At 38.2% G+C, this 24,372-nt stretch overlaps 2 protein-coding genes across 2 annotated transcripts in view; one reads left to right on the top strand and one right to left on the bottom strand.

Annotated features, from left to right (window-relative positions):
* Nucleotides 1-145: 145 nt before the first annotated feature.
* ABITRAM (actin binding transcription modulator) lies at nt 146-4,041 on the top strand. The gene is made up of 6 exons (XM_054002229.1): nt 146-251; nt 327-378; nt 2,650-2,779; nt 3,476-3,552; nt 3,624-3,693; nt 3,762-4,041. Exons 1-6 carry the CDS (start codon nt 188-190, stop codon nt 3,888-3,890), a joined length of 522 nt encoding a protein of 173 aa, XP_053858204.1. The 5' UTR covers nt 146-187; the 3' UTR covers nt 3,891-4,041.
* Nucleotides 4,042-4,488: 447 nt separating this feature from the next.
* The window catches only part of CTNNAL1 (catenin alpha like 1), a 57,322-nt gene continuing 37,438 nt past the window's right edge, over nt 4,489-24,372 (bottom strand). Inside the window, exons 8-19 of the mRNA XM_054002008.1 lie at nt 23,364-23,450; nt 20,186-20,344; nt 18,632-18,724; nt 18,168-18,318; nt 12,099-12,136; nt 8,844-8,894; nt 8,589-8,743; nt 7,750-7,798; nt 6,899-6,955; nt 6,661-6,780; nt 5,417-5,500; nt 4,489-5,313 (exon numbers count right to left, since the gene is read on the bottom strand). Of these exons, the coding sequence (XP_053857983.1) occupies nt 5,152-5,313; nt 5,417-5,500; nt 6,661-6,780; nt 6,899-6,955; nt 7,750-7,798; nt 8,589-8,743; nt 8,844-8,894; nt 12,099-12,136; nt 18,168-18,318; nt 18,632-18,724; nt 20,186-20,344; nt 23,364-23,450 (1,206 nt within the window). The 3' untranslated portion in view covers nt 4,489-5,151. The remainder of the gene's footprint in view (nt 5,314-5,416; nt 5,501-6,660; nt 6,781-6,898; nt 6,956-7,749; nt 7,799-8,588; nt 8,744-8,843; nt 8,895-12,098; nt 12,137-18,167; nt 18,319-18,631; nt 18,725-20,185; nt 20,345-23,363; nt 23,451-24,372) is intronic.

The following is a 24,372-nucleotide window of genomic DNA, read 5'->3' as shown; positions in this document are numbered from 1 at the left end:
TGTAGATACGGCAAAATATGCAATAGCCTCGAGAGAAAAGAAAAAAAAACCCAAACCAGGTAGTACGAGCAGGTAGTACTCGGTTTCCTCAGGGTTTCCCGTGCCGAGGCGGGGAGAGGGCCGGGCTGGGGCCGCCCTTCCGCCGTCATCGCGCCGCGCCAGCGGGGCGGGCCGCGCCGGGCCGGGCATGGCTGAGGGGGCGGCGGGGCCGGGCGGCGCCGAGCGGTACTTCACACGCTGGTACAAGCCAGGTACCGCCGGGGGCCGGGCCGGGCCGGGCCGGGGTGGCGGCGGGGCCCTGACTCCTCTTTGTGCCCTTCTTGCAGACGTGAAGGGGCGGCCGTGCGAGGACTTCTGCGTGCTGCAGCACTCCAACAGGCGAGTGGCCGGCGGGAGTCGGGGTCCGCCCCTGCCCGCCGGGCGCCGGCGCTCGGGAGGCCTCGGGCTGCGTTCGGGCAGGGCGCTGCCGCAGCGCCGGCCCTCGCCCTGCGCCCGGAGAGAGCGGCGGTGGCTGCAGCAGCCGGGACATGGAGAGCCTTGGCCTGGGACACAGCACCGGACAAATCGGCCTCCCCATCCTTTAATTACTGCTCCAGTGAGAAACAGGGAGCCTTGGCCTCTTTCCCCCTGACGGCCCCCCACACCCCCTCGTACTGCTCAGCAGTGTCCGTGGTGCTGCCCTCGCTCTCTTGCACCCTCTCCTGCTGAAAGGGCCCCAAACACCGTCCCTAGGGCTGTTCATGGAAAGACTGGACGTGGTGCTCAGTGCCATGCTCTAGTTGACACAGTGGTGTTCGGTCATAGGCTGGACTCAATCTATCTCAGAGGTCTTTTCTAACCTAATTGATTCTGTGATCATCAGTAGCAGAAGAGAAATGTTCCAAAAGGCCTTTCTGTAATGACATTTTGAAGGAGTCTGTTTAACTTTAGAAATGCTTCAGTTTGAACAAACATTCAGCTTTTTCTAGATAAAACTTAATTGCTTTTTCTTGTACATTTGTGCACTAGTGGATGGTGAAGGCAAGATAGGAAAAGTGTGTTTCTTCTGCTTGGATGTAGCTGGATATCCAGTTATTTGGAGTAAATCCACCTGTACCTGATGTGGAGTCTCTTTCCATATCTTACCTCTCTCTGCTGCAGAGAGCAGCAGCTGCTCCATTGGGAGCATTTCTGGGGTGTTCAGTCCCAGAGGGAAGAACAGAACCTAACTACTGTCCACACAAAAACTGTCAGGGCCAGTGGCTCATAGGTTGAGGGAAGGTGAGGCAGTATTTGTGTTCCTGGTGAGTAGTTATGGCCTGCTCTAGTAATTCAGAGTAAAAGGAAGGGTATGCTTGGCACAGGGCAGAACCATCACTTTGCTGCAGCCTTTGGAGTTGGAGCTTCTCTGTGGCTGTTTCTTGCAGTTCTTCCTCATTTCTTTCAAAAGGGAAACCAGTGTACCTTCCAATAACAGGTGTGACAGTAACAGCAAGGAAGGACACCCTTCCATTTGTACTGAATACTAAATATAAGATTACTAATCTCAGGTGTCTGGTATAAACAGCAGTTTAAATTCCACTGATTTGTTCAACTGTCTGTGAAGACTGTTCTGCTATTTTGAATTCTGAAATATCAGGACCCTTGCATTCCACAGCAGCTTAGCCTGATGTTCTGTAAAGTATTTTACCATTGCTATGTATGGGGCTATGGCTCAGTTTGCTGTTTCTAGGCAGTGTGAAGTTGTCTCTTGATTTTTTGTTTTACAAGGTCTCAGCTCCATCAGGTGATAGCTCAAAGATAATTTGTTATCTTCCCCTTAGAAGGAGGCTGGGGTGAAGGGAGGTAGCTTTGCTGCTAAGACACGCTGGTTGCATTCACCAGGATCCAGCTCCCTCTTGTGGGAGCTGTGCAGCCAGAACTCCCCAGGAGTGTGGGGAGATGGATACAGCATCCACAGGGAGAGATCTGGTTCTGTGCCCTGGTTTTCTCTGCAGTCACTCTTCTGTTGATTCTGGTGCTTCCTGTAGGTTTTATACTCTCAAACAGAAGAGCTTCCACTCTCTCCATTTACTGGCAAATTCATGCTTGTGCATTAGACATGGTTCTAGGCCAGGCGGGCCTAGTCTCTTCATCTGGGCTCGTCTCAAACTGTCCAGTGTCATGGTAAGAAATAACCCTCCTTTAGAAAAAAATGAAGTGCAAGCAGCAAGTTAACTAAGGCCCAGGTCACCAAAAGAGTCCTCAGCTGTTCACCACAAAGGGCCTTTAGCTGTTGAGAAACACTGCTGTGTATTACATTTTGTGACAAAAGTATACTGTGCTTTCTTTACTTGTCTTATCCCAAGTACCTACTTCAGCTACTGGCTGAAATGAACCAACCGTGCTCTCATGGGGTACAACAGATAGAACAGCACTGGCTTATTTAAAAGCAGTGGTTTTGTTTCAGTAAGAAGTGTAGGGCTTTTGACAGTCCAGTCTGGTATCTCAAAATGAAGCATTTTCCATGGGAGTGACTATAGGACAGAATGCCATTTTTGTTCACTTTGGTACGGCAGGTGTCAAATAAGATAGACAGAGAATGTTGTGGGACTTTGGGACTTGCTTAGAGCACAAAGCTGTGGCTTACAACTACCGTGGAATAATTGTATACTTTTTTTTTTTTTGCAGAATCTGTGTCATCACCTTGGCAGAAGCCCACCCTCTTCTTCAAAGTGGGAAAACAATTAAAAACATTAATTACCAAATCAGTGCAAACTGTAGCAGACTTCAGAATAAGGTCTCTGGAAAGTCAAAAAGGGTATGGCTTTTTTATTTCCTTAGGTTTGATTTTAATCTCTCACACTGCCTGAGATCTTTCTGTTCTTTCTTGGGCAGAAACCCAGCAGGTTACTTTTGTATTTCATTTAAAACTAGCCCCTCGGCACTTGAAGAATTTAGACTTCCTCAAGAGGTGCCTATTTGCCTGTCCCAGCCACAGTCTTGCAGTGCTCCTACAGCACTGGTGGTTTCCAATGTTGTTCAGACACACTTGAGCTTCTAGTAAATTTTTTTGGTAGTGTACAGAGGGACATAAACATCCCTGAAATAATAAAAACTTATTTCCAAGAAGATGTAAAGGATTTGGAGACTAGATAGTAGATGGGCCAGTTCAGTGTGGAGGGTTTTTGAAGGTGCAGTTTAAGTAAGCAAACACCAAAGTCAAAGGTGCTGTTCCTCTCCTCTCTCCCCTGACTTCAATCTCATAAAATTACAAGTTTGCTAGTCTGCAAGAAACTTAATTATGACTAAATCTGTAAGCTTGTAACAAGCTTTTTTTTGATTTGTGCACATAACTAAGTGGGTGACTTCTCTTCTGTAGGGAAGCACACGTCTGGAACTGAGAATGACCTGTAACTATCACACATCCTTCCTTTTAGATATTGCTGATGGTAATACTTTTACAAGCCCTGTGTAATTAAAACTACAGACATGTTTGTTTATTTTCCAAATGCAGGGAGCTCAGTTTTTAACAGAACTTGCCCCTCTGTGCAGGATATCTTCATCAGATGGAGAGGAATACACCATTTACAGGTAAGGTTTTTCCCATTTTTTTCTTACCTTGCCATACCACACACATCTACAGAATCTGAACACTTTTGCAGTTGCATACGAGGGCGGCTGATTGAAGTAAATGAGAACATCCTCAGCAATCCTGCTCTTCTGCAAGAAAAGGTACGACACTTTCTTGTTCTTTATTTTTCAGCTTTTACTCCACTGCTAACTTCATTCTTGCTTTTTAGCCATCAACTGAGGGGTACATTGCAGTGGTTCTACCCAAATTTGAAGAAAGCAAGAGTATAACTCAGGGACTTCTGACGCAGAAGGAGTACGAGGAAGTTTTGATGAAACGCTGCAGTTCTGCTTCATGAAATCAAATCTATACTTCCCATCTATGTTTGATACTAAATAAGTGAAGTTTATTGTACACTGTGAGTTTTATAGTATGGAAAAGGTCCAGTGCCAGTTTTTAAAAGTGGAACTAAACCCCTTGATTCGTAAAAGAATAAACCAGTTCAAATAGTTTGTGTATTAAAATTTCTGTAAAAACTTGACGTAAAGTTTTTCTTTTTCTCTGAATTCCACCTTAATTCAGGTTTTTAAATAAGCTCAGAATGACATGGTGGAGATTATTTATATTCCACAATCAGCTTTGCTTCTGCTTAATGCAAGCATAGTACATATAGAAAAAATCATAGCATTTAGCTATCATGTCATTTAGCTAAACTAATACAATATGGAGTTTGACACAGATGAATGGAAAATAAAAATGCAACAAACGTCTGTGTACAAAGAGCAGATAAACTTGAAAATACATATTTCACACCAAGTTGTATTTTCATGGTATCCTGAAGTCAAATAATGCCCTTTGTACAGAATTTTGTAATAATCAGTATCTATTTTCTTCAATTTTAAATGGCATAATGTCCACTCTGCATAATACTTCAGTGGTTCTACAGGCAACACGAATTCTGCTCAGTAAGTTTTAATAAAAAAGAAAGCAACAACTGCCATCTACAAATAGGGTAAAAGAAAAAGGGTTTTAGTCAAGACTATTAATCACTTAGAAATATACTTTTTGTGGAGATAAATCCTGTCAAGATTAAAATTCAGGGGTGCATCTATTGAAAGAGGTTTTTTTTTTTCCCTAGGACTACTTCATTGCAGGTATAACTTGTAACTAAGGTAACATTTCAGTGCTTCAGGCCACAGCCTTTCAGACTATATTCCTGATTCTGCTTTATCAATTACATAGACTGAAATAGGCCAGAGATGAGTTTACAGACTTCAACAGTAGTGTAACATATAGCGTATGCAGCACAGGGGTTTTTACATAAAATGTCTACTAGCAGCATCTTTGGGTTGACACATCCATTAAAACATTCAGAAGCATTAATTACAAATTCGGTATCAATAGTGAGCATAGGAAAGGCATTCACACTAGAAAAATACAGAGCATTTAGACTAGCTTGTATTTTAATGGCTAAGTAATGGGACATCTATTAGATGTGACAAAGATCAACAGTTTTATATCAAATAAACCTGGCTTGACTTTCCAGAAATGAAAGCAGTATTGAAACTTCAGCAAGTGTTATTTTCAAATGGGAATTCCTGCATTTCTCAGTGCTATGATTACTTGCTCTCTAAAAATGTCATGTTTGTTACATGATTTTCCAAAGACTTGATGCCAAATGTCTCCACTCTTCTTTCTGGAGTACGTGCATTTGTACCAGTTCGTATTCTGTCTTCTTTCCATGGTGGAGCAGGCTTAAGACAACCATTTCCCGCTTTATTCTGTGCATGTATAGAAGAAAGATTTCTTAAAAACAACCAACCAACCAACCCAAGCAAACAAACCCCAAAACTTTTAAATAGTGCAGATTAAGCTAGTACTCACCTTTCTCAGTAATTTGCAGCAAAGTGGAAGAAGTTGACACAAGAGAGTCATCACATTCCTTGTTTTCAGAATGCATGCATCAACCTAAACAAGACAATTAATAGAGTAATACCTCTTACTCAATACTTGTGTTAGCCAGTTGTTTTTGGCATGAGATGATCTGTTTTGAGCTGGGTTAAGTAATACATTTCCTGTTAAAATATCTCCTAATCAAATGGGTTTGCCTACATTTTTTTAAACTTCTCTGTATAGTACATGCAAAACATGAGCATCCCTTCTGTTAAGCACAACTTGAGCAGACACATCCCAAGAGAATGAACTACTACTAATATTATATTAAAAAGTAACAGAAGTCTCTTGGAAAGGAGCTCTTATGATCTAAGCATGGATCATCACAATTCTTCACGGTTTTCATTTTGTTTTATGTCTTGACAGCATGATTTAGAGAGCTGTGCATTATCTAAGCCTTAGTTCAATGTTACACTAAAAGTTAGCTTACATCTTAACACTCAGCATAGGTCACAAGTCTGAGCCCCTCAGACATTAATTTGAGAACCTGTTACTTCTACGTACTGATACATCACTATATACACAGACTGGAGTTCCCATTTAATTTAGAGGGTGTAAAACAAACCATACAGTGGTAACCCCAAGGTTTGGTTCTGAGTGGCTTGCATGCTTTAGCCAGTTTCACACCTTGCTCTAAAACTGAAACACCTTTTCCACAGCCAATTGGAAACAAACATCCAGCTGCATGGAAATGGTCTTGCTCGCACTGATCACTGCTGGCTCAGGGATACTGATCCCCTCTGATGTTTGCAGATCTACTTCTTGTGTTAACAGTGATGAAACTTTCATGGCAGCTGTCTATGTAGTTAGTTATAGCAAATATGAATATCAGAAAATAGTATCTGCAGTCCAGGGTAGATGCTACCTACTGAGAAGCAATGTGTTTCAGTAGTGGAGTTGGGGGTTTGGAATTTGTTACATATATGTTAAGCATCAGTAACAGTAATTATTACAGTGGTGGAAATACATATTACCTTCATTAAAATTTTGATCCCTGAAGTCCATACTGAGGTACATTTAATTACAGTTCCTGTTTATCTGAATGGAATTCTAGTGGATTATAGTACTACTGCAGCCTGGTTCAATATTTTAACTGGAGCATAGATTAGTAAATTACTTTATTTCAAAACAAGTTAGGTGTTACTTTGAGAAATACATATAATTTTTTACTTTACCTTTGTAAATGTAGCACTTTTACCCTGAGCAGAAGCTTTAGCTGTTGCCTGGAGCTGCTTGCACAGAGAGATGAGTTTTTCAGCCTCCAAAAGAAGCAAAGGCTTGTCATCATCACGTACCTGGTATGTAATCCAGGAAGACAAAAAACTCTGTGTTAAAGACTCCAAAATCAAGTTAAGGGAGAAGACAGCACAAGCAACTTCTAAGCAGTATCACTGATGTCATAAGATACATCACCTGATCAGAAAGAGCATGAAGAGCTGAAGCAAGCTTTGTGCCCTCTGTGGCAAAAATCTGAAAGTAGGAGAAAGCATGTAACAAAATGAATCACAACAGAAAGGCTTTTACCTCCTGGTTTAATCGTGTGCTTTTAAGTAAAAAGGTAGCAGGAAATACTTGTAATAATGGTATATGTCTATAATTCACAAGTCAGCAGTTACAGCAGTGACTTCTGAAATAACAAGCTATACTAAAAACTGCCATCCTCACAAATAAGCAGAGTTTAAAGGTTTTCCCTTTACATATAATGAAACTCCCAACCTCCAATTATTTCTTGTACTGTGACAACTCACAAATGTTTTGTGATGACACCTGCCCTGTTTGTTTATTGTCCTTTCAAAGGTAACCAGCCTCCTGTTACACACAGGTATGCATCCTGGAAATAGCATCCCACATCACTTAATTTGGGCCCTTCTGTTTGCATTGTGCAGATTTTTACATCTTCTTTCTTTCCCATGAAAATCCTGTTGCTCAGACTAGGATTTAGTATCTGTTAACACTACCAGGGACTGAGCTCAGTGACACAACAAATACTACAGATGTGTTGAAGTCCACTGTATTTGCCATAATGCCAGTTTGTTATCCCTTCTCCTAGCTGGAATCTATCAGTGTAATGATCCTGTCTGAAGCTACTACTGGAACACTGGGAAGTTCACTTTCAGAATATGTATCAGGGTTAGGCTGCTCAAAATCTACAGCTGCTAGTCAGTTCATGGTACACTGTACTTATGTATAAGGAATCAGACACTGAACTTCCTGTTTGGCTTCACTCAGAGTGTCTATGTCCTATTTTGTTAAAAATACATTACCTCTGCCTGATGAAATAAATCTTGAGTAGTTTTCAGAAGTCCTTCTCCTCTGTGGGAAATAACAAAAGCAGAAGATATGCCATTTGTAGACTGCAGATTATTTTGCTTGCTATTTAACATAAATTATAGTCTCACCACTGATTATTTAACAGTTCACACCAGTGAACTGTTAGTATCATTCTTTCAGAAGATACTAAGCACAACAATAACTACCTACAGGAACTGCATTTAAAAATATTACACAAACACCTCAGTAGCTACAGCACTGTTGGGGAATTAACAATGGCTCAGTTCTCATAAGCTGAACAGGACTAGAAATCCACATGTCTGGCATACTGAGTATTATTGGACTAGTAGGTAACAGCAAAAAAAATCTCAACTGTGATAAAAAAAAACTCAAGCAAACCTAAATTCTTCAAGTAAGAAAGCTGACATTACACAGGCAAATTTCAGATAAACTCTTTTCAGTACAACGATCAGTAATTCTCATCTATAGTCATATCTCATCTACAGGTATATACTTATGCTTTAATTCCCTTTATTTTCAAAGTATTTATGAACATACTTCTTAAAATATCTTCCATACTCAAAAGACATTTAAATAGATGCTCTCCAACAAAACAGGTGTTTAGCCCTTTAAAAATAAATGGGGGGTTTAAAATCAGAGTTTTTTTAAACAGCTTAAAAATTTACAAAAATTTATAAAGCCTACAGACAGAATCAAGTTCCTTTCTAAATGGGTCCCAATTATTATGCTCTGAAAGTGAAAATTTGTTCTTTCTTTAAACACTGTTAATGCTCTTTTTCCCACCAAAATTTGTCTCGTGCAGTGTAATTACCTGGTAAATAAATACATGGAGTAGGCCATACTTGACATGCCTTGCCCATGTTGCACAATCTCATTCTCTTGATCCTCCCATTTCTCTGTCTCAGAATCCACATCGGATGTTAGCAGATGCAATTCTAATCCAAGTTTTGCAATTTTTGCCTGTTCCTGTAAATGGTAACCATATTTATGGCACTTAAAAACACATTCTTCAGATGAGATAAAAATATGAAAGGAGTTTTTTTTTACTAAAATAATGGCATCTTACCTCAGTATCTAGTTTGACTGGCTTTAATGCTTTCAGATTTGCATTATGCTTCTGTTTCAAACAAAAAATAATATTTTTAAATAAAAGGAATTGGTAATCATTTTACTAGCAAATCTTAAAGAGGTAGCTCTATATTCAGAGAAAGAGTTTGCAAGAGAGTTCCAGAGGTTCAAGCAAACTTCTCAGCAGAAACTGAGAGCCTGTTCTGAACTGTCTGTCCTGAAATAGCAGGTGCAGATGCCCTGAAATTGTAAGGAAAAGACCTCTTCCACAGTTCTCAGGCTCCACTTCCTAATGCAGTACAGTCTCTTCCCTTTACCCTGTAAATCCTCAGTAATACTCAGGTCTAAACAGTCTTAAGCAAGTACTCCTGCACTGATTTTTCTATCACTGATGGTAGTGATGCAACAGGGATGCTGATTTCGCTAATAGCAAGCTGATGTAGGCTACAACCCATACAAATGCTGGTGTGAGGAGGCAGCCCATTATTCTGTGTCACTCTGGAGAAGCAGCTGTAAGCAAATACTGACACTCATCTTTTCATGGGTTTCCTTCTTTTTTTAAGTCATGAACTATCCAAAATATGTCTGGCTGCAAGCCAAATATAAGCTCGCATTAAACAATAATTAGTGGCACTGATGTGAGTGGACTACCTGGTAAGGCAGTGCTTGCCAACTGCATGACACACTTAGGCAGTAATTCATAATATATTTCATAATTATTTGCTGTTCTTGACTTTAATTTCATCTTCTGGTGCTGTCACTGTGCAAAGCCAGCAAGACCACCAGATGTGGGAGGCACAGTCCACATTCAGAAACCACTGGACTGCAGTACGAAGTTGGTGTCATAACTTGGAGAGGTGTGATGCACAGGAGGAAGCTGGATAATCAGTGCCCAACTGAGGGCCTTGTCTGAGATTTAGAAAGACTCTGGAAAAAACCTGCTGCTATTCATTAGTGGGAGTACTTGGGCAAATTGGGTTCAGTAATGCATGCAGGAAAAAAAAAAAAAAACAAACCCAAGAAAGAACACTGTTCATTGTGAACAGCATCAGAAATGAGATTCTGGTCCCATTTCCATTTCTCACTTCAAGAATCTGAGCAAAAGTACTCATACTGAAGTTCCTAGTGCAATTTAGTGCTCAGTTTAACTTTCTGCCATTTCTCTTTTCCTATCCAAAAATGTTTAAATATTCTGAATCTTATGAATGTCTACCCAGATTAGACACTGCAATTCTGCCTATGTATTAGAAATGCTGATCTCATATTGAAACATTTAGCACAAACGACTGAACTTCTAATTGTGATTTGACTATGCTGCATATTAGAAATGCAATTTCAGAAATGGTGTTTTCAAGGCAGTGTCTTAAAAGAAGAAAGGAAGACAAAACCAAACAACATTTGTTTGCAAACACAAACTTTGGTCTAGAAGGTGTGGCAAATATTTAAGCTGTAGAGTAAAGGGTATTCAAGAAAACCAGCACTAGTTGCAACAAGTAAGTTTTTCCATTCACAAATAACTGAAGAAAGCTCAGAATATTTTTGCAGTTTTCTCCACTCTAGTGTTCCCTTGCATTGTTTGAATAGTATAATTTTTAAAAGTCAGACCAGTAGATACGTTATCCTGCTTTTAAAACATGATTCAATACTTTAAACTATAGAGAAAAAATATGTATTGAGTACACACATGAATCATCACTGCTGCTCTGGTCCTCATCTACAGCATGGTCTAGGGTGCCACTCATTACCAGCACACAGCACAGTGGCAATTAAACAGATGTAACAAAATACGTGATCTAATTAGACTGGCAGGAACAGTGTGGCCGCTGTGCAGGGACAGCGTGGGCGTCAGCCAGGCACAGCAGATCTGTGGTGGCAGTAGGGGGAGGAGAGGCTCTGCTGAGAGGAACAGCACTGGGAAGAGAGGCAGTTCCAAAGCTCAGAGCATCAGCCAGGCAAAAAGTCACTCTGTGAAGAAACTCTGGTGTCCTGTGGATGCAATCTACATTTCCTGTCTACTTTCAAACTGTGCATTTGTAACTCCCCACAATGGTAAGTATCTTGCAAAGCTTAAAAAGAAGGCAGCAACCTTTCAAACAATAACAAAGCAGAACTGTTTAAATGCTGACCACAAAAGTTTTATTAGCGTATTTTTAAAAACATATGAATCCATAATTGGGACTCTGACTGCAAACATTTAATCTCTAAATTATGACATCCAGAAGCTATGTGTCTTAGTCAAATGGGTCAGGGACAGAAACCCTATCCAAAGTTTCAATATTTAGTTCCATAACTGTGAAATTCACCCATGCTCATGCAGCCGAACATATTCTATTTAAATCTGCAGATTGGCTTTATAAAACTTTTTTATAAATACTGGATTTATAAAGCTTTTCTCCTTTCATTAAGGGTCAGATGCTGTATTGTGTTTGAAGCTGTAGAATTGCACAACAGAAGACATGGAGACAGAGGACCATTTCAAACTCAAATTCCTCTATAGGTTAAGGAAAGAAAGCAAAGAGAGAAAAAAACAAGCTAGAGCTTACTGTACCTTTTGAGACCATTCTTTCCCTTTTTCCTACCCATGGAAAGATTCAGTTCACAGCAAGTGAATCAAATGACTGATTACATGACACTAACAAGATTTAAGAGGCTTCCTAACACACAGATGCTCTCAGAAACAGTGTAGTATCAATTATAATCAGCTAAAGATATTAAATACCTCACACCTAAGAACTGGGTATTTGGTGTAACTTTTTTCTCTACATTAAACACACTTAAGATCAAAGAAAGAAACAAAAACCCATTATTTAAATAGGCTACAACAGGCTCAAACATGAACCCTTGTTCCAAATAGGTTAACTCAGGCTATGATATTAAGTCTTGGTAGTATGATTTATTTTTTCTTTTAATTTTCAGTATATTGAAGCATATTCCTACTGTTTTAATAGTAACAATGCACTTTTAAAGTATATAGTATGAAAGTAGAGTATGTAGTAAAAATGAATAAAGAGGAATTAAAGTTTACGTACAATCAAAATGATTAAAGCACATAACATAACTAGTTACATTTGTCTTCAGTCTGCTTATTATTCACTTAATAAATTAACAAACTTTGATATTTTACTGTAAACCATCCAGTCAGGATGCATGTTACCAAGATATTGTTATGTCCCCATCAAGTTGTGACAGGGAAAGAAGTCAAACAGAGAACAACAGATGCAAAGTAAACACAACAAACCCAAAAGGAACTTACCCCTGGTCTGGGCAGTGATAGGTAGACACGCTTCTCTCCTATGAAGAACACACAGGTTTATACCAAAATTTATATACAGATTTTAATCAGTGGGGTCAAATGCCTTACTTCATCCTTCCTTAAATTGCAGCACTGTAAAAGCGAATTACTTACCTGTAATTCCTCCTCTCTGAATACTGCAGAAGATCCTCTGTCTCATGCTTTTAGAGACAGGTCAAGAGCTCCGTACTGCTCAGATTTTAGCAACTGGCAATTAAGAAAGCTTCTCTGAACATTTCCCTCAGTAATATTTCTACTCCCTTGCATGTATTTCACAAGGAAGTAAAGCAACTCTCTCACTAGCTACAATGACTCACTAGCCACATGCACTCATCTTGTCACAAAATACAGAACATAAAATTGTAGCTCCATGTATGGCTTTTCTTGACATGGGTTGAATGGCCTGAAATTTGGAGTAGACAGTGCCACTAGTGAGAAATACCTACACAAGTTTTCCTAAGTAATGCAAATAAAACTCTCATGTTGTACTGTACTATACGTATCCCATGTGTGATGTATTTTATGAAGAGGGAAGTTCTACAGCATTTTATACACTTACTGAATTGTTTCTTGTATAGCCAGGAGCCTACAATATTCCAAGTTTGAGAAAACAAACTAAGGAAGAACAAATCCTTTCTGGGTGTTACCTAAAAGTTGATAAAAACACTTTATTTTCAAGAAGAAACACTGCCTGGGCTAACAGCCTAAGATTAGAGTTTCAATTACCAGAAGACATAATAGTCTACGAAGACATGCATTTATTACAATAGATTTAGGAGAGGAAAGTCTGCTAAACCAAATTAAAATAAGTAAAAACCTTAAGAGCTAGTAAGAAATTTTTGGTATTACCAAAACCCCCAGAAACAATCAAAAAAACCCTACCAACTAAAACCCAAGGGCTACTACAATGGATGTCAGTACAGGTTTACATAGAGACGATGCATCGCAGCAAAGGACAACCAACAAATGCCTCTACAATTGCTAATTCCTCCTCTTGTATCAGCTCCCAGAGAAATTCCATTCTGAATCCTCAGAAGACGGTTCTTTTGTGCATTCAGGATTTTTTGAAAGCATGCCCTTTTTCTCCTGACACAACAGGAAGATCCTAATCTCTGTATCTAGGCAACTGACTCCTACAGTTTTATGATGCCAAAAAGTGTCCTTCAACCCTCTTGAAAAATATGAAAAATGGAACCCTCCTTTCTAAGATCACTTTTTCCTTCCCCTATGCAGTTTTGGAAAAGATGAATGAGCTAACAGGGCACAAGCTGTATAACCATTTTTTTTTTTCCAGAATGCAGTGTTATTCGGATATTAATTGCCCAAACATGTATCCAAGCAAGATTTCTCCCTAAAGACCAATACAAATTATGAGAAGTCATTTACAACATCCTATACATCAAAACATCAGGTAAAGGGCATGTAAGACATACCAAGAACAAAAGTGAACTTGCAATTTTAAATGCTGCAGCATAAAAGATCTCCTTGGAGCTATGTAAAAACTTGTTGTGTCTTGTTAAAAAGTTCAAACACAGAAAGCTTTGACATAACAAATGGAATAAAAATGCTCACTGCAATGACACAGTACTTGCACACACAAGGCAAGCATTCAGAATTACAGAAATCAAATGGAAAGTGGTAGCAAACAGAAGTAAGAAAATAAAAATTGCCTTTGCTCTTCTAGTAATTTCCATTATTTGGCTTAGCAAGGTTTCGTTGCTCACCATATTCAAAAATAAGAAAGATCTATTTGTTTCTTGGAACATTTTAAAAGAACCCTAAAGATCACAAAATACGCACACAAAAAACATACTTCACTGGACCCACAGATACCAGACCTTTCAAAGGAGCAGATCAACTCAGGTTAGAGATAATCCTACTTAATCCGAAAATACTTAATTCCATCAGTGTAATCACAGGACTTCTATTTGATTCCATTAACAGAATATACATATATAATTTTTAGGTATGTAATTTCCTTAGTTTGTGTGTCAGATCTTTGCTATTATATCAAGAGGCTTTTTTCAACACATGATGGTCTTCTTTTTATTTTGCTCTGCCTTTGTTTTGCCTAATGTGTTTTCTGAAACATGCGTTTCCTTTTTTCATTCTTTTCACTTAAAATTAATTTTCATTATTTCATTCTATGTCTTCCAATTTTCTGCTTTCTACTAGTTCCAATCCTGATTTTCCCTCCATAATATTCCTATTTCAACTTTTAATTCCCACTTTTTGATGTCACTTCTTCTCTGAGAGCATGGCAGCATGACTGCTTCACTCTTCTTCCTAGAATTTGAGCTTCCTAATTCTGATCTGTATCACCTACACACCACCTACAGCTGTTCAGAAATCTCATGGTCATTCAACTCCTCTCAAATCAAGTGGGCAAAACAAAAGAGGAGGGCAGAGAAGTATGTTATCTTCAGAAACCATTTTCTCACTTCTTACCCCAGTTACAAGGCAGCAAATCAGAAGATTATTTATTTACATTCTTCTCCACCATGTTCAAACCAAAACATTAGAAAAAAAGAGATTGACTGTCATCCAGCAGTCTGGATTGATGAAAGATACTTTTGTCAGGTGGTTCATCTCAAAATGTAAGAGCCTCAGAGTTAAGCATCAAATAGAAATGAACCAAACAATGCCTCTGTGGGCAGAATCAAACTTCCCATGCCTGGCAGGAGGCACCCTCTCGAGGAGCCTGTCACCCTCCTCATGCCAGCCTGGACACACCAACACTGTGGAGAAGGGGCCACCTCACCACTGGATTAAAAAGTGTTTTAGGATTGAGCAAAAGAAGGACAACTCTACCTTGCTGTACAGCTCTGCACAGCACAGGAATATTTCCAAAATACAAGTGAGGGTTACTGGGCTGTGGTGTGCTCACCAACCTCCCCCACCGCATCGTGCCTGGGAATCCTGCTACCCTAGAGAAGCCCTTTTCAATTTGGGCATGTTCTGGTATAATTTCACTAAAATTGAGTAAAATATTGCTTCACTTTCAAGCTGAATCCAGCTCCTCCCATTTGTGTTTGGAACCTCAGCATGAGAAATACCTCATTTTATGTTATGAAAAAAAACACTGGATAAGAAATTATGCAATTGCTCGTGAAAATAAAGAAATGAGTATAAACAATGTCAATTTAGTGTAATCCGAAAAATGCTTCTTTTATTTGATGTGTCCAGCACATTTAGTCACCATTCAATTTTTGCATCTTAAGCTGTATTCTGAACTCTCTAACAAAGCCAAACATTTAAATTGGTAGTACAAAAATACAAGTTTTTAAACTGAGGAGAAAAAAAAATATACCTCTTACTGTAATCCTATCTCTTCTTACATACAGTCACAATTTTACTATGAATAAAGCACTTGATACATTTTAGTCTGTAAAATAAAGACACTTTTACCAACCTCAACATTAAGACAAGTGTCATGAATTACAAGAAGAATAAAGCCTTATCAAATATTATGAAACTCCATTGTGTTTGGAGGCAAAAGGTTTGTGAATGCCACTCCTATAATCTCTTAGCAAGTAAATATGTTTATTTCATTTATTTACTGTATCACCAGTTGTGTTTTCTCGGAGAAGAAAAATGTTGGAAGTGGCAAAGTAACTTCAGAGTATTTTATAGAAGAAAAAAGGTGGGGGTATTTGGGTGAGATTTTTCCCCTCACCTTTTTTTTTTTTTTTTTTAAATGACAAAAGTCACTCTGAAGTCCAACAAGAGAAAATAAACAAACAAAACCAGATTAGCCCACAATAGAGAGGAAAACTTTGTAGAAGACAGGTGGATATCAGAGACCAAATTACTTCTAAGGACATAATTGGTGGGTACTATGAAACAATCTAGATTCAAAGCAAAGTCTCTAACTAGGCTGGGCCATGTGACAAGGAAAATGGAGATTCCTTAAGAGTGTTTTAGCAATACAAGATCTAACGCACCCAAGGCCACAGAGAGAACACAGGCAATGCTCAGTATCTTACCAGTGGTGGTATCAGAATGCTTTATGCTGAAAGAAAGACTGAGGAAATGAGAGACACTAACAAGAACACAGTTGTGTGGTTCTGTCAAACGAGAAGTCTTCACTGCATCACTCACTATGACCTCCAACCTGGCTCAGCAACACCTACCCATTCTCCTTTCCCTCCTTCAAGCAAGGACATTGGTTTGCCCTTGTGAAATGATGCTTTAAAGAAAGTGGAAAATACCACTTATGGAAAATGTGTTATCATCTGCCATCAGCAGCTCCAAAACAAAGTTATTAACTACAGAGGAGGCTGGGCATCTGACATCAAGAACAATTTGTTTGGGGAGCCAAGGATATGTTTTGCTGTGGCTGCATGATTCTCATCCTATTATTTTTAAATACCGTAATATCTATATATATGTATATGTATGCACACACACAGAGATAGATATAAATATATAAAAAGTTTATCATTCAACCTTTCTAGACCATTGTATGAATATGGAAAAAATCATATATTGCATGATCAGCCCTAAAGATTCCAAATTTATTCGAACAAATTAACAACAGCATAATAGCATAATTTAAGTTTCATTTTATAAAATATTCTCTTTAAGGAAAGCGAGTTTGACCTTGGCTCCCAAAACAAACAAACAAAAAATCTTCTGAAAGTTAAAAGACCCATAAACAGGCTCTCTGACTGCTGCACATATTTATGTTGCATTTCAGACCAAGGTGGAAGAACAGCTGGGATAACAATCACGTTTTTCTCAAAAGTCACAAACTGCCAGTAACCTGAAGTATACACAATTATTGTAAACCCCCTCAGAATTTGAACATATGTTTTCTTTTTACAAGTCTTGAGGCTCAGGCATACACTCATTCACCAGCCAGCAACAACAATTTAAGATGTTACACCCCATGATTGGTTGCTACTCTGCTCAAAATGCTGGCAGTAAAGAACTGCTTACACAAAAAATCAAGAACAGAAATTTAAACTACAAAATAAAGTCTGAAAATGAAAAGAGGTCTCAATAGCAAGATGAAGTACGGTATCATTGATAAAGTGTTATCTAACCTGAATAAGGATTTACATTTTCTGTATCTTAGATACAAAAAATTAAGTACCCATATTTAGCTAAATCTAAGGTTTTGAACCTGAGCGATTTTCTTAAAAATACAAGACATTCAGTATTACTATATATTACATTCTATCTGTATGCAATTATACCTTAAAGATTGAAACGAACATGAAGCTATAAGGAGTATGACAGGCTACACTAAAGACATAATCCGAAAGAAAATTACGTGGTATAAAAATGAAAACCAAAATACCTTCCATTTTGAAGGTAAATTACCCTATTCTAAAAGTAGACAGAGATTTTTTTTCCTTAAGATTCCAAGCTTTTCTTCTACATGTTGTACAAATACCAATAAACTTACCAACCAGAGAAAATATCCCAAGATTGTGCAGAGTCGTCAGAAATTCCATCCAGGAGAAAGGACAGCAGTTTAAAAATCAAATAACTACATTCACTACATTATGAAGTGAATACAAGGCAAGCTGACAGTACAGAACATATATGCATATATCTATTTTCCACAAACACAGGACATTAATTAAACACGTCACAATTCAAGTTGTATCTTGACTGTCATGAATTGATGATATGTCCAAGCCAAAAAAGAGGGGTGAGTGAAAGCCCTACACCCCTTGTATTTGGACACTGCTGGCAAAGAGCTGTGTCAAACACTTTTGTGTCCTTTGAACAGTTCCATCTGATTTTGCTAGAACTAATCCCAGTGCAGAAAATTAAGCATAGCTAATCTTACGTAAATCAGGCCTTTAAATATTTGGTTGCTTTTATTTGAAAAAATCTAATAAGCAGCCTGATTTGACATCTATACAAACCCAACATATTTGTGTATTACTACCTAGATCCCACAGGATGTGGAACTGTTTACTGCACTCCACTCTTAAGAAAACACAATTTCCTAAATCACACATAAAATTCTTAGATTTGAAGTTACATTTTTCTATTTCTACACAGACTTCTTACCTCTTCTTCCTTCAAACACATCGTTGATTTCTCTCAACAACAGAGACATGTCACTGAGTTGAGACTCCCAGGCCTCGCAGAACACCTCAAGATTTTCTTTTGCAATCTTGCTAGATGGATGTAATGCCAGGGTTTCTGCAGCAGAAATTATCTGGACGAAGAACAAAGCATTTGCTACTGCAAGTCCTATTACATAGTGTTCTACATGAATTCACAAATGCCTCCCCAGGCAAAACACAAAATTAAACTGTTACTATTACGTCTTTGTAGTGTATTCATCTGACAATTGCAGGCTTGATGATCTTTCTTGTGCATTCTTTTAGCTACCACCCAGCATTAGAGCAAAATTCCTGCTTAGAAATGAATGCTTTGAACAGGTGAACATTAGGTCTCCTAAAAATTCACACAATCAATTTTTATTGATTTATGTGTAGCAGAAGAGGCCAATTAAAAGCTGAACATACCTGTGGGCCAGTGACCTGAAAGGTATCCTCTGCATGTATGCAAGTTATCTCAAGGGGTTCAGTTCCAGAAACATGCCTCAGTAAGCGACACATCTGAATTATTAAAAAGAAAACATGAAAAGAATTGTAAAAAAAGTGCATTTATTAGTAGTGAGAAAAGGTGCACATACAAAAATAAGGTGTACAAACAAACACGAAGTTATTGATTGTCCTTTCAAATATTTACTGGGGACTGCACAGCTGGGTGCTTCTCAGGGAGAATTAACAATAAAAATGGGGCTAAATCCTGACTTGAAAAATGTGGAAAACCACTGAAAGGGAAGTCTTAATAAGTAAAGTAAAACAAAAACAATTTCACATATTTATGACTGAATAAAACTGAAAATAAACACACACATATAGAACATGGAAAAACTGTAGAATAAATAACTTTAGCAAAACAGGCTTACTCAGCAATAAGCAACCATATGGAAAATTTAGGCTTTCATCATGCAATGGACTAAATTATCTTTGAGCAAATCAGCATCAAAATAATTTAGGGAAGTAATACTGTTTCCTTCCTCTTTTTTTTTTTTAGGAAGATTAAGAGTGAACTTTGGGTTGAAAAGGAACATGGAAGTTTTCAGATCAAAAGGAATTTTTAAGACAGAGACAGCACATATGCAACTTATTGCACTGTCCATCATCAGACATGCTGTAAGGTCTCACATGCAAGCACTATTTAACCTTCTGGTTATACCTGAAAAAAAAAAAAAAAAAGTCTCACTAGAGCGCTAAATAGCCACAGATCAAGGAGGAGACATTGAAGTTGAAATTAAAAATTCAAAGCATTGTTCTGCCAGTCCTGGAAGTACAAGGGTGTTGCTTCTGCATATTCATAGTTCTGGGAGGAATCCCCAAGCTCTCTATAGCATGTATAATTTTTTTAGAAATGAGTATTGGATACCATGCAAGTACAGCTGCTGGCATCACCATATTTCAGATCAAAGTGATCTATATTTGTATGCCTCCTGCTGGCATAGGTGCCACTCCTCATCTGTGAGAGAGACAGCAACAAGGTACACGTGGCTGACATCCCCTACACACATTGCTTTTAACAAAGGAGGAAGAATTTCAGTGGCCCTCTTGACTGATCTTCAAAAAATCAAACTCACTGCATTAAGAAACTTAACTGTGTATCTCCAGCATTCTTGTATACCTGGATTCAGCTATTGCTGGATGCCTGCTGCTTGAAAGAAAGGGGTGATAATTTCCTCTTGGACCTAGAAACTTGCTTTTTTTCTTAATATTTTAGGCCAAATGTCTACACAGAGATTGAATATAGATCCATTGGGTACAAATATAAATCCCTTCTACAACATTTGCATGCCACAGTGACATCTCTGGCTCAGACCGTGACAAGAACAATCCAAAATTCTGCAGCATACGAAATAAAGATAAAATAAAATAAAACTACAAAAACGCAGACCAAAGCCTTCCTAATGAACAGACTGATGCAAATTCAACCACTCATTTTCTAAGTGCCCTATACAATGAAAGCAGATGTGAACTCACCTCAACAAGCTGTTCTTTCTGCTCTGATAGCTTGCAAGTATATTCTGCTACAGCTTCAAGATTTCCTTCTACTCCTGTGATTTTTAATGCTTTGAGAACCGTATGATCTGTATGGTATTTTAGAAGATCTGCTGCCAGAGATGTTGCTGCACTGTGGACCTTGAATAACATTAAAAGAAGGAGAGAGAAACCATGGAACCAAAAAAAGAAATCTATCCAGTACCAAGTCAAACAAGCTTAATTTTTCAAGAAGCAAAAAATTTACTGGCATGAAAGCTCATATACAGCTTGCTTATTATCTGGAGTTTTAGTTCTTCAATTACTATTCAAAGAACAAAGATAAAATCCACTGTAAAAAAAAAAAAAACAACAACAACAAAAAGCCAAAAAACACTCCCCACAAACAAGAAAAAACAACTTCACAACCAAATATGTAGAGAACAAAAGAGCAGCTGAGTAACATGAGGCAATGAAGTTATCACACTCCTCCTTTCTGATTATGTTACAGCTGGGGAGAAACCAGGTGCATGAATCTGTTGGTCACCAAGTTCAGCATAAGCAAAGTACAATGGCCATTCCACTTCTTCTAAAGAACACACATTGAACTGTGTAAATCAGACTGAAGCCACACAAAACTGAATTTATAATATATTAGAAATTAGAATTATCAGTGATGCAAAGAAAAGCTTGAATATAATCAGCGTTAGGGAAGTATAAAGCACCTTTTCTACAAGGAGATGGGTCTTGAAGAAGTCTCAATCTCCCTACACTCCCAACAAGCAAGGAGAAACTTCTCATTTAAACACTTCTCTAAATCCAGACACACACTCGGGTCCTCTTGTGAAAGACTCTGGTTGAAAACAGATGTCAGTGACTGCTGCTGCTAGTTCTAGCAACTAGTCACTAGGTTACCTGCACCCTGCAATCAGCCCCATCTTGACAACATTGCTAAAACTAAAATAGCAACCTCTTTAGAAACAGCAGAGTATGCTCATAGGACTATTTTGAGTCTTGTAACACTGCACTCACTTTGCTAGACTAGACTGAGTACAGAACAAACTTGGTGTTCAAGAGAAAGTATTTTTCCAGCTCTCATGAATGCAATGAGCTTGGAACTCACTCCATAGAGAAGAGTGTTTATTGGAATGGTATGTTGGGGTTTTTAATTCACTGGACTCCATTTTTTACACCTGTCCTCTGGCAGTACTTCCTGCGCATCTAGAATTGAATTCTTCTGGATCTGTTTTTTAATTTCACAATAGACAAGACAACTGAATTATTGTCTCAAAACCTGCTGCAATTGTTTTTTAGAGGGGAAAAACAAGCTATGACAACCTGTTATAAACTATTTATATAACATTGCTCACATGGCATTAAAAATCAGCACAAATCACTAATCCCAGAAATGAAGTCAACTCTGAAGAAAGGATATCTGAAAGGCTTGTAATGTTGGAATAGGAACTGGCAATTCTCATTTATATGTAGACTACACAGGGATCACCTTTTCATTAGAGATACTTTTCATTCTGATCCAAAATAGAAATATACTTCCACTTAATGCTGCCTCTGATCATTAGTGGTAAAATCATCTCAAGAAAGGAATGCAACTTCTGTTTCTTCCATAAAAAGACAGAGATGGGTAGAGAACTACTTTAAGAAGGCTGTCTTTTGTTCTCAGCCACTCAGGCTCTTGAAAACATTTAATTAGAGTTACAATATTTGAATTTAACCAGTAGAAATCCTGGTTGCTGACTGCTACATTGCAGCACCACAAGTCAGACTGACAGGACAGCCTTCAGCCATGTACAGAAGTATAACCACCCTGGAATCAATTCAATCACTACACAGAGAACAACAAAAATGACTAAATTTTCTGAACTTACTTCTAAGAACATGAATCCTTTCTTTTACACAACATATTCCAGCCACCTGTGGCTTTATTATCAATGCAATTAAATAGTCACATCCTAATTTGACTGGGAACTCTTCCACCTCATTCAGCACCTGGGAACAGTGTTCCTCAAAAAGGATAATCTCACAGTTAAAGCACTGTGGAGTACTCACTTTCCAAAGTGAATGCCACTTTGGAAAAGCTCTGCTACTTCCATAATGGTGACCAAATTACAAACCAGAACATAATCAAAGTGCAAAAATTATGTATCCTCCACTTTCCAGAGCCCAACACTCTGCCTGACAGCAGAAGTACAACTGAACTGAAACAGACTGAAAGCACTTTCAAATCTTCAGGATGGCTGCAGGAATTATAATCCAGAAGACAAAATTTCTCATTCTGCCTATGGTAAAAAAGGGGAGCATGATTTTTTCAGCAGTTGAGATTTTCCAGTTACAGCAGCTGACAGCTCAGCCTCGGCAAGTTCACCACACTTCTCTAACATCTTTGCACTGCTCTGTATTGAAACTCACTGTTCTTAATCTTCATTTCTCCATCTGTTTAAAAGAACAGCAATTTGAAGCAGTTGAAAAGATAGCTGAATCATGTGCAAATATTTAAGAAGCTGCCAGAAATCAAATTCTGTATTTGCTTCAATTCTGTGGAACAAACAAGGCAGCAATGCTATCCTTACTAGGAAGGGTGAAGACCCTGAGCAGCAAGTGCAGTCCGCCTCATGTACCAAATGAGGCGGCTATTCCATGTGTGTGTGCAAGCTGACCTCAGCATACTTGCACTTAGGAAAAGAATAGTGATTTACTACAGACACATACGTAGCTGCCAACTGCTGAGGAAAACAGCCCTGAGTGTAAGGCACTGTTATAACATATTTATGCTAAGGAAATCAATAGGAAAGGTTAATTACAAATAAAATGCAAATGTAATTTATTAATTTAGGCACACACTAGAAGAAAATGTATTTACAAACAGTGATGCATACATCTCCAAGGGAAGATTGCCTTTACATTTAAAATAATGATTACATACATAGTACTTACTTCCAAACACTTATTTTTTGGGTTAGCAATGAACCTATGAAGCCAAGAGATTTCTAATCAATAAGGTCAAAGATGATGTAGCTAGCTCCATGATGTTATTCTGATTTGGTTACTCTTGTCTACAAGAGTAGTCAAGGCAACAGTCTTCTTGGGTACAGGATCCCATTTTACAACCTCACGTATGAAATTCAAACTTGTATTCACCTTATCTTGCTTAAACTGCACTTACCTCTCTTTTAAGTTCATTCATGCACTGGCACGTTTTTAAAATGGCTACTTCCAAGTCTTCCATGAGATCCTTTGTCTTTTGGTTTTGCTACAAACCAAAGAAACCAACAAGACATTACACAAAAAACCCAGCAAACTCCACCTCCATCATATGTCATTAGCTCAAGAAGCTTTAGAAGACAGCCTTTTCTTTCTAGATGAAATACTCTCACTTGTGCAGCCTGTGTGTATTCTACTAGAAAAATTCTTTTATAGAAACATTTATCACCAAATTAAATCTAAAACAAATTGTGATGCAATCTGATTGACTGCTTGTGTTCAACAGGAATTTATTTCTAAACCTCACTGAGCTTTCTTCAGGAAGAGGGTTTCCTTGACATCTGCCAGAAATTTTCTACCTGACCATCCTAAAGCAAAACAAACGTTAAGGCATTTTTTTTAATATAAACACCCTTTTAAAATAAACCGGTACCTTAAAATGTTATACCAAATGTTTTATATTGAATTATAAAATGGTTCTTCAGAACATTCACCTTGCAATGAAACTGTTGAGCTGAAACCAAATATCCACCTCAGTGAGCTGTTATTATTTTACCTGCCACTGTGTCTTTAGTCACAACTAGGCTGGGTTATTTATTAATGAAAATTCTTAATGCATAAGCACACATGTACACATCCAAGTATTTTCACAGATCATATATATGCATAATCCTGAATTAGGCTCTCATTTCTATCTCTTGAAATGTAGCCTGTAAATTATTTAGAGGTGATTATTTTCCACCAGTAATAGAGCTTAGAAATAACCACGTATCCTGGTTTTGGCTGGGATGGAATTAACTTTCTTTATAAATCTGGCATGCTGCTGCTTTGGATTTGTGATAAAGGCAGTGCTGACAACATGGTGTTAGTTATTGCTGAGCAGTGTTTGCACAGCTGCCTACCAGGGCTAACCACCAACACCAAGCTAAACACAGGTTTAGCTCCTAGTTAAAGGGAGTCTATGCAATTGA

This window comes from Vidua macroura, chromosome 1 (genome assembly GCF_024509145.1).
Source record: "Vidua macroura isolate BioBank_ID:100142 chromosome 1, ASM2450914v1, whole genome shotgun sequence".
In the NCBI taxonomy this organism is placed as follows: Eukaryota; Metazoa; Chordata; class Aves; order Passeriformes; family Viduidae; genus Vidua; species Vidua macroura.
Note: the sequence above shows the minus strand (reverse complement) of the source record. Positions and strands in the feature narration are given on the sequence as shown.

Coding starts and splice junctions, on each gene's coding strand:
- ABITRAM (XM_054002229.1), top strand. CDS start 188: ATGGCTGAGGGGGCGGCGGGGCCGGGCGGCGCCGAGCGGTACTTCACA. Junction 379..2,649: donor GTGCTGCAGCACTCCAACAG/GCGAGTGGCCGG, acceptor TTTTTTTTGCAG/AATCTGTGTCATCACCTTGG. Junction 3,553..3,623: donor GAGGAATACACCATTTACAG/GTAAGGTTTTTC, acceptor ACACTTTTGCAG/TTGCATACGAGGGCGGCTGA.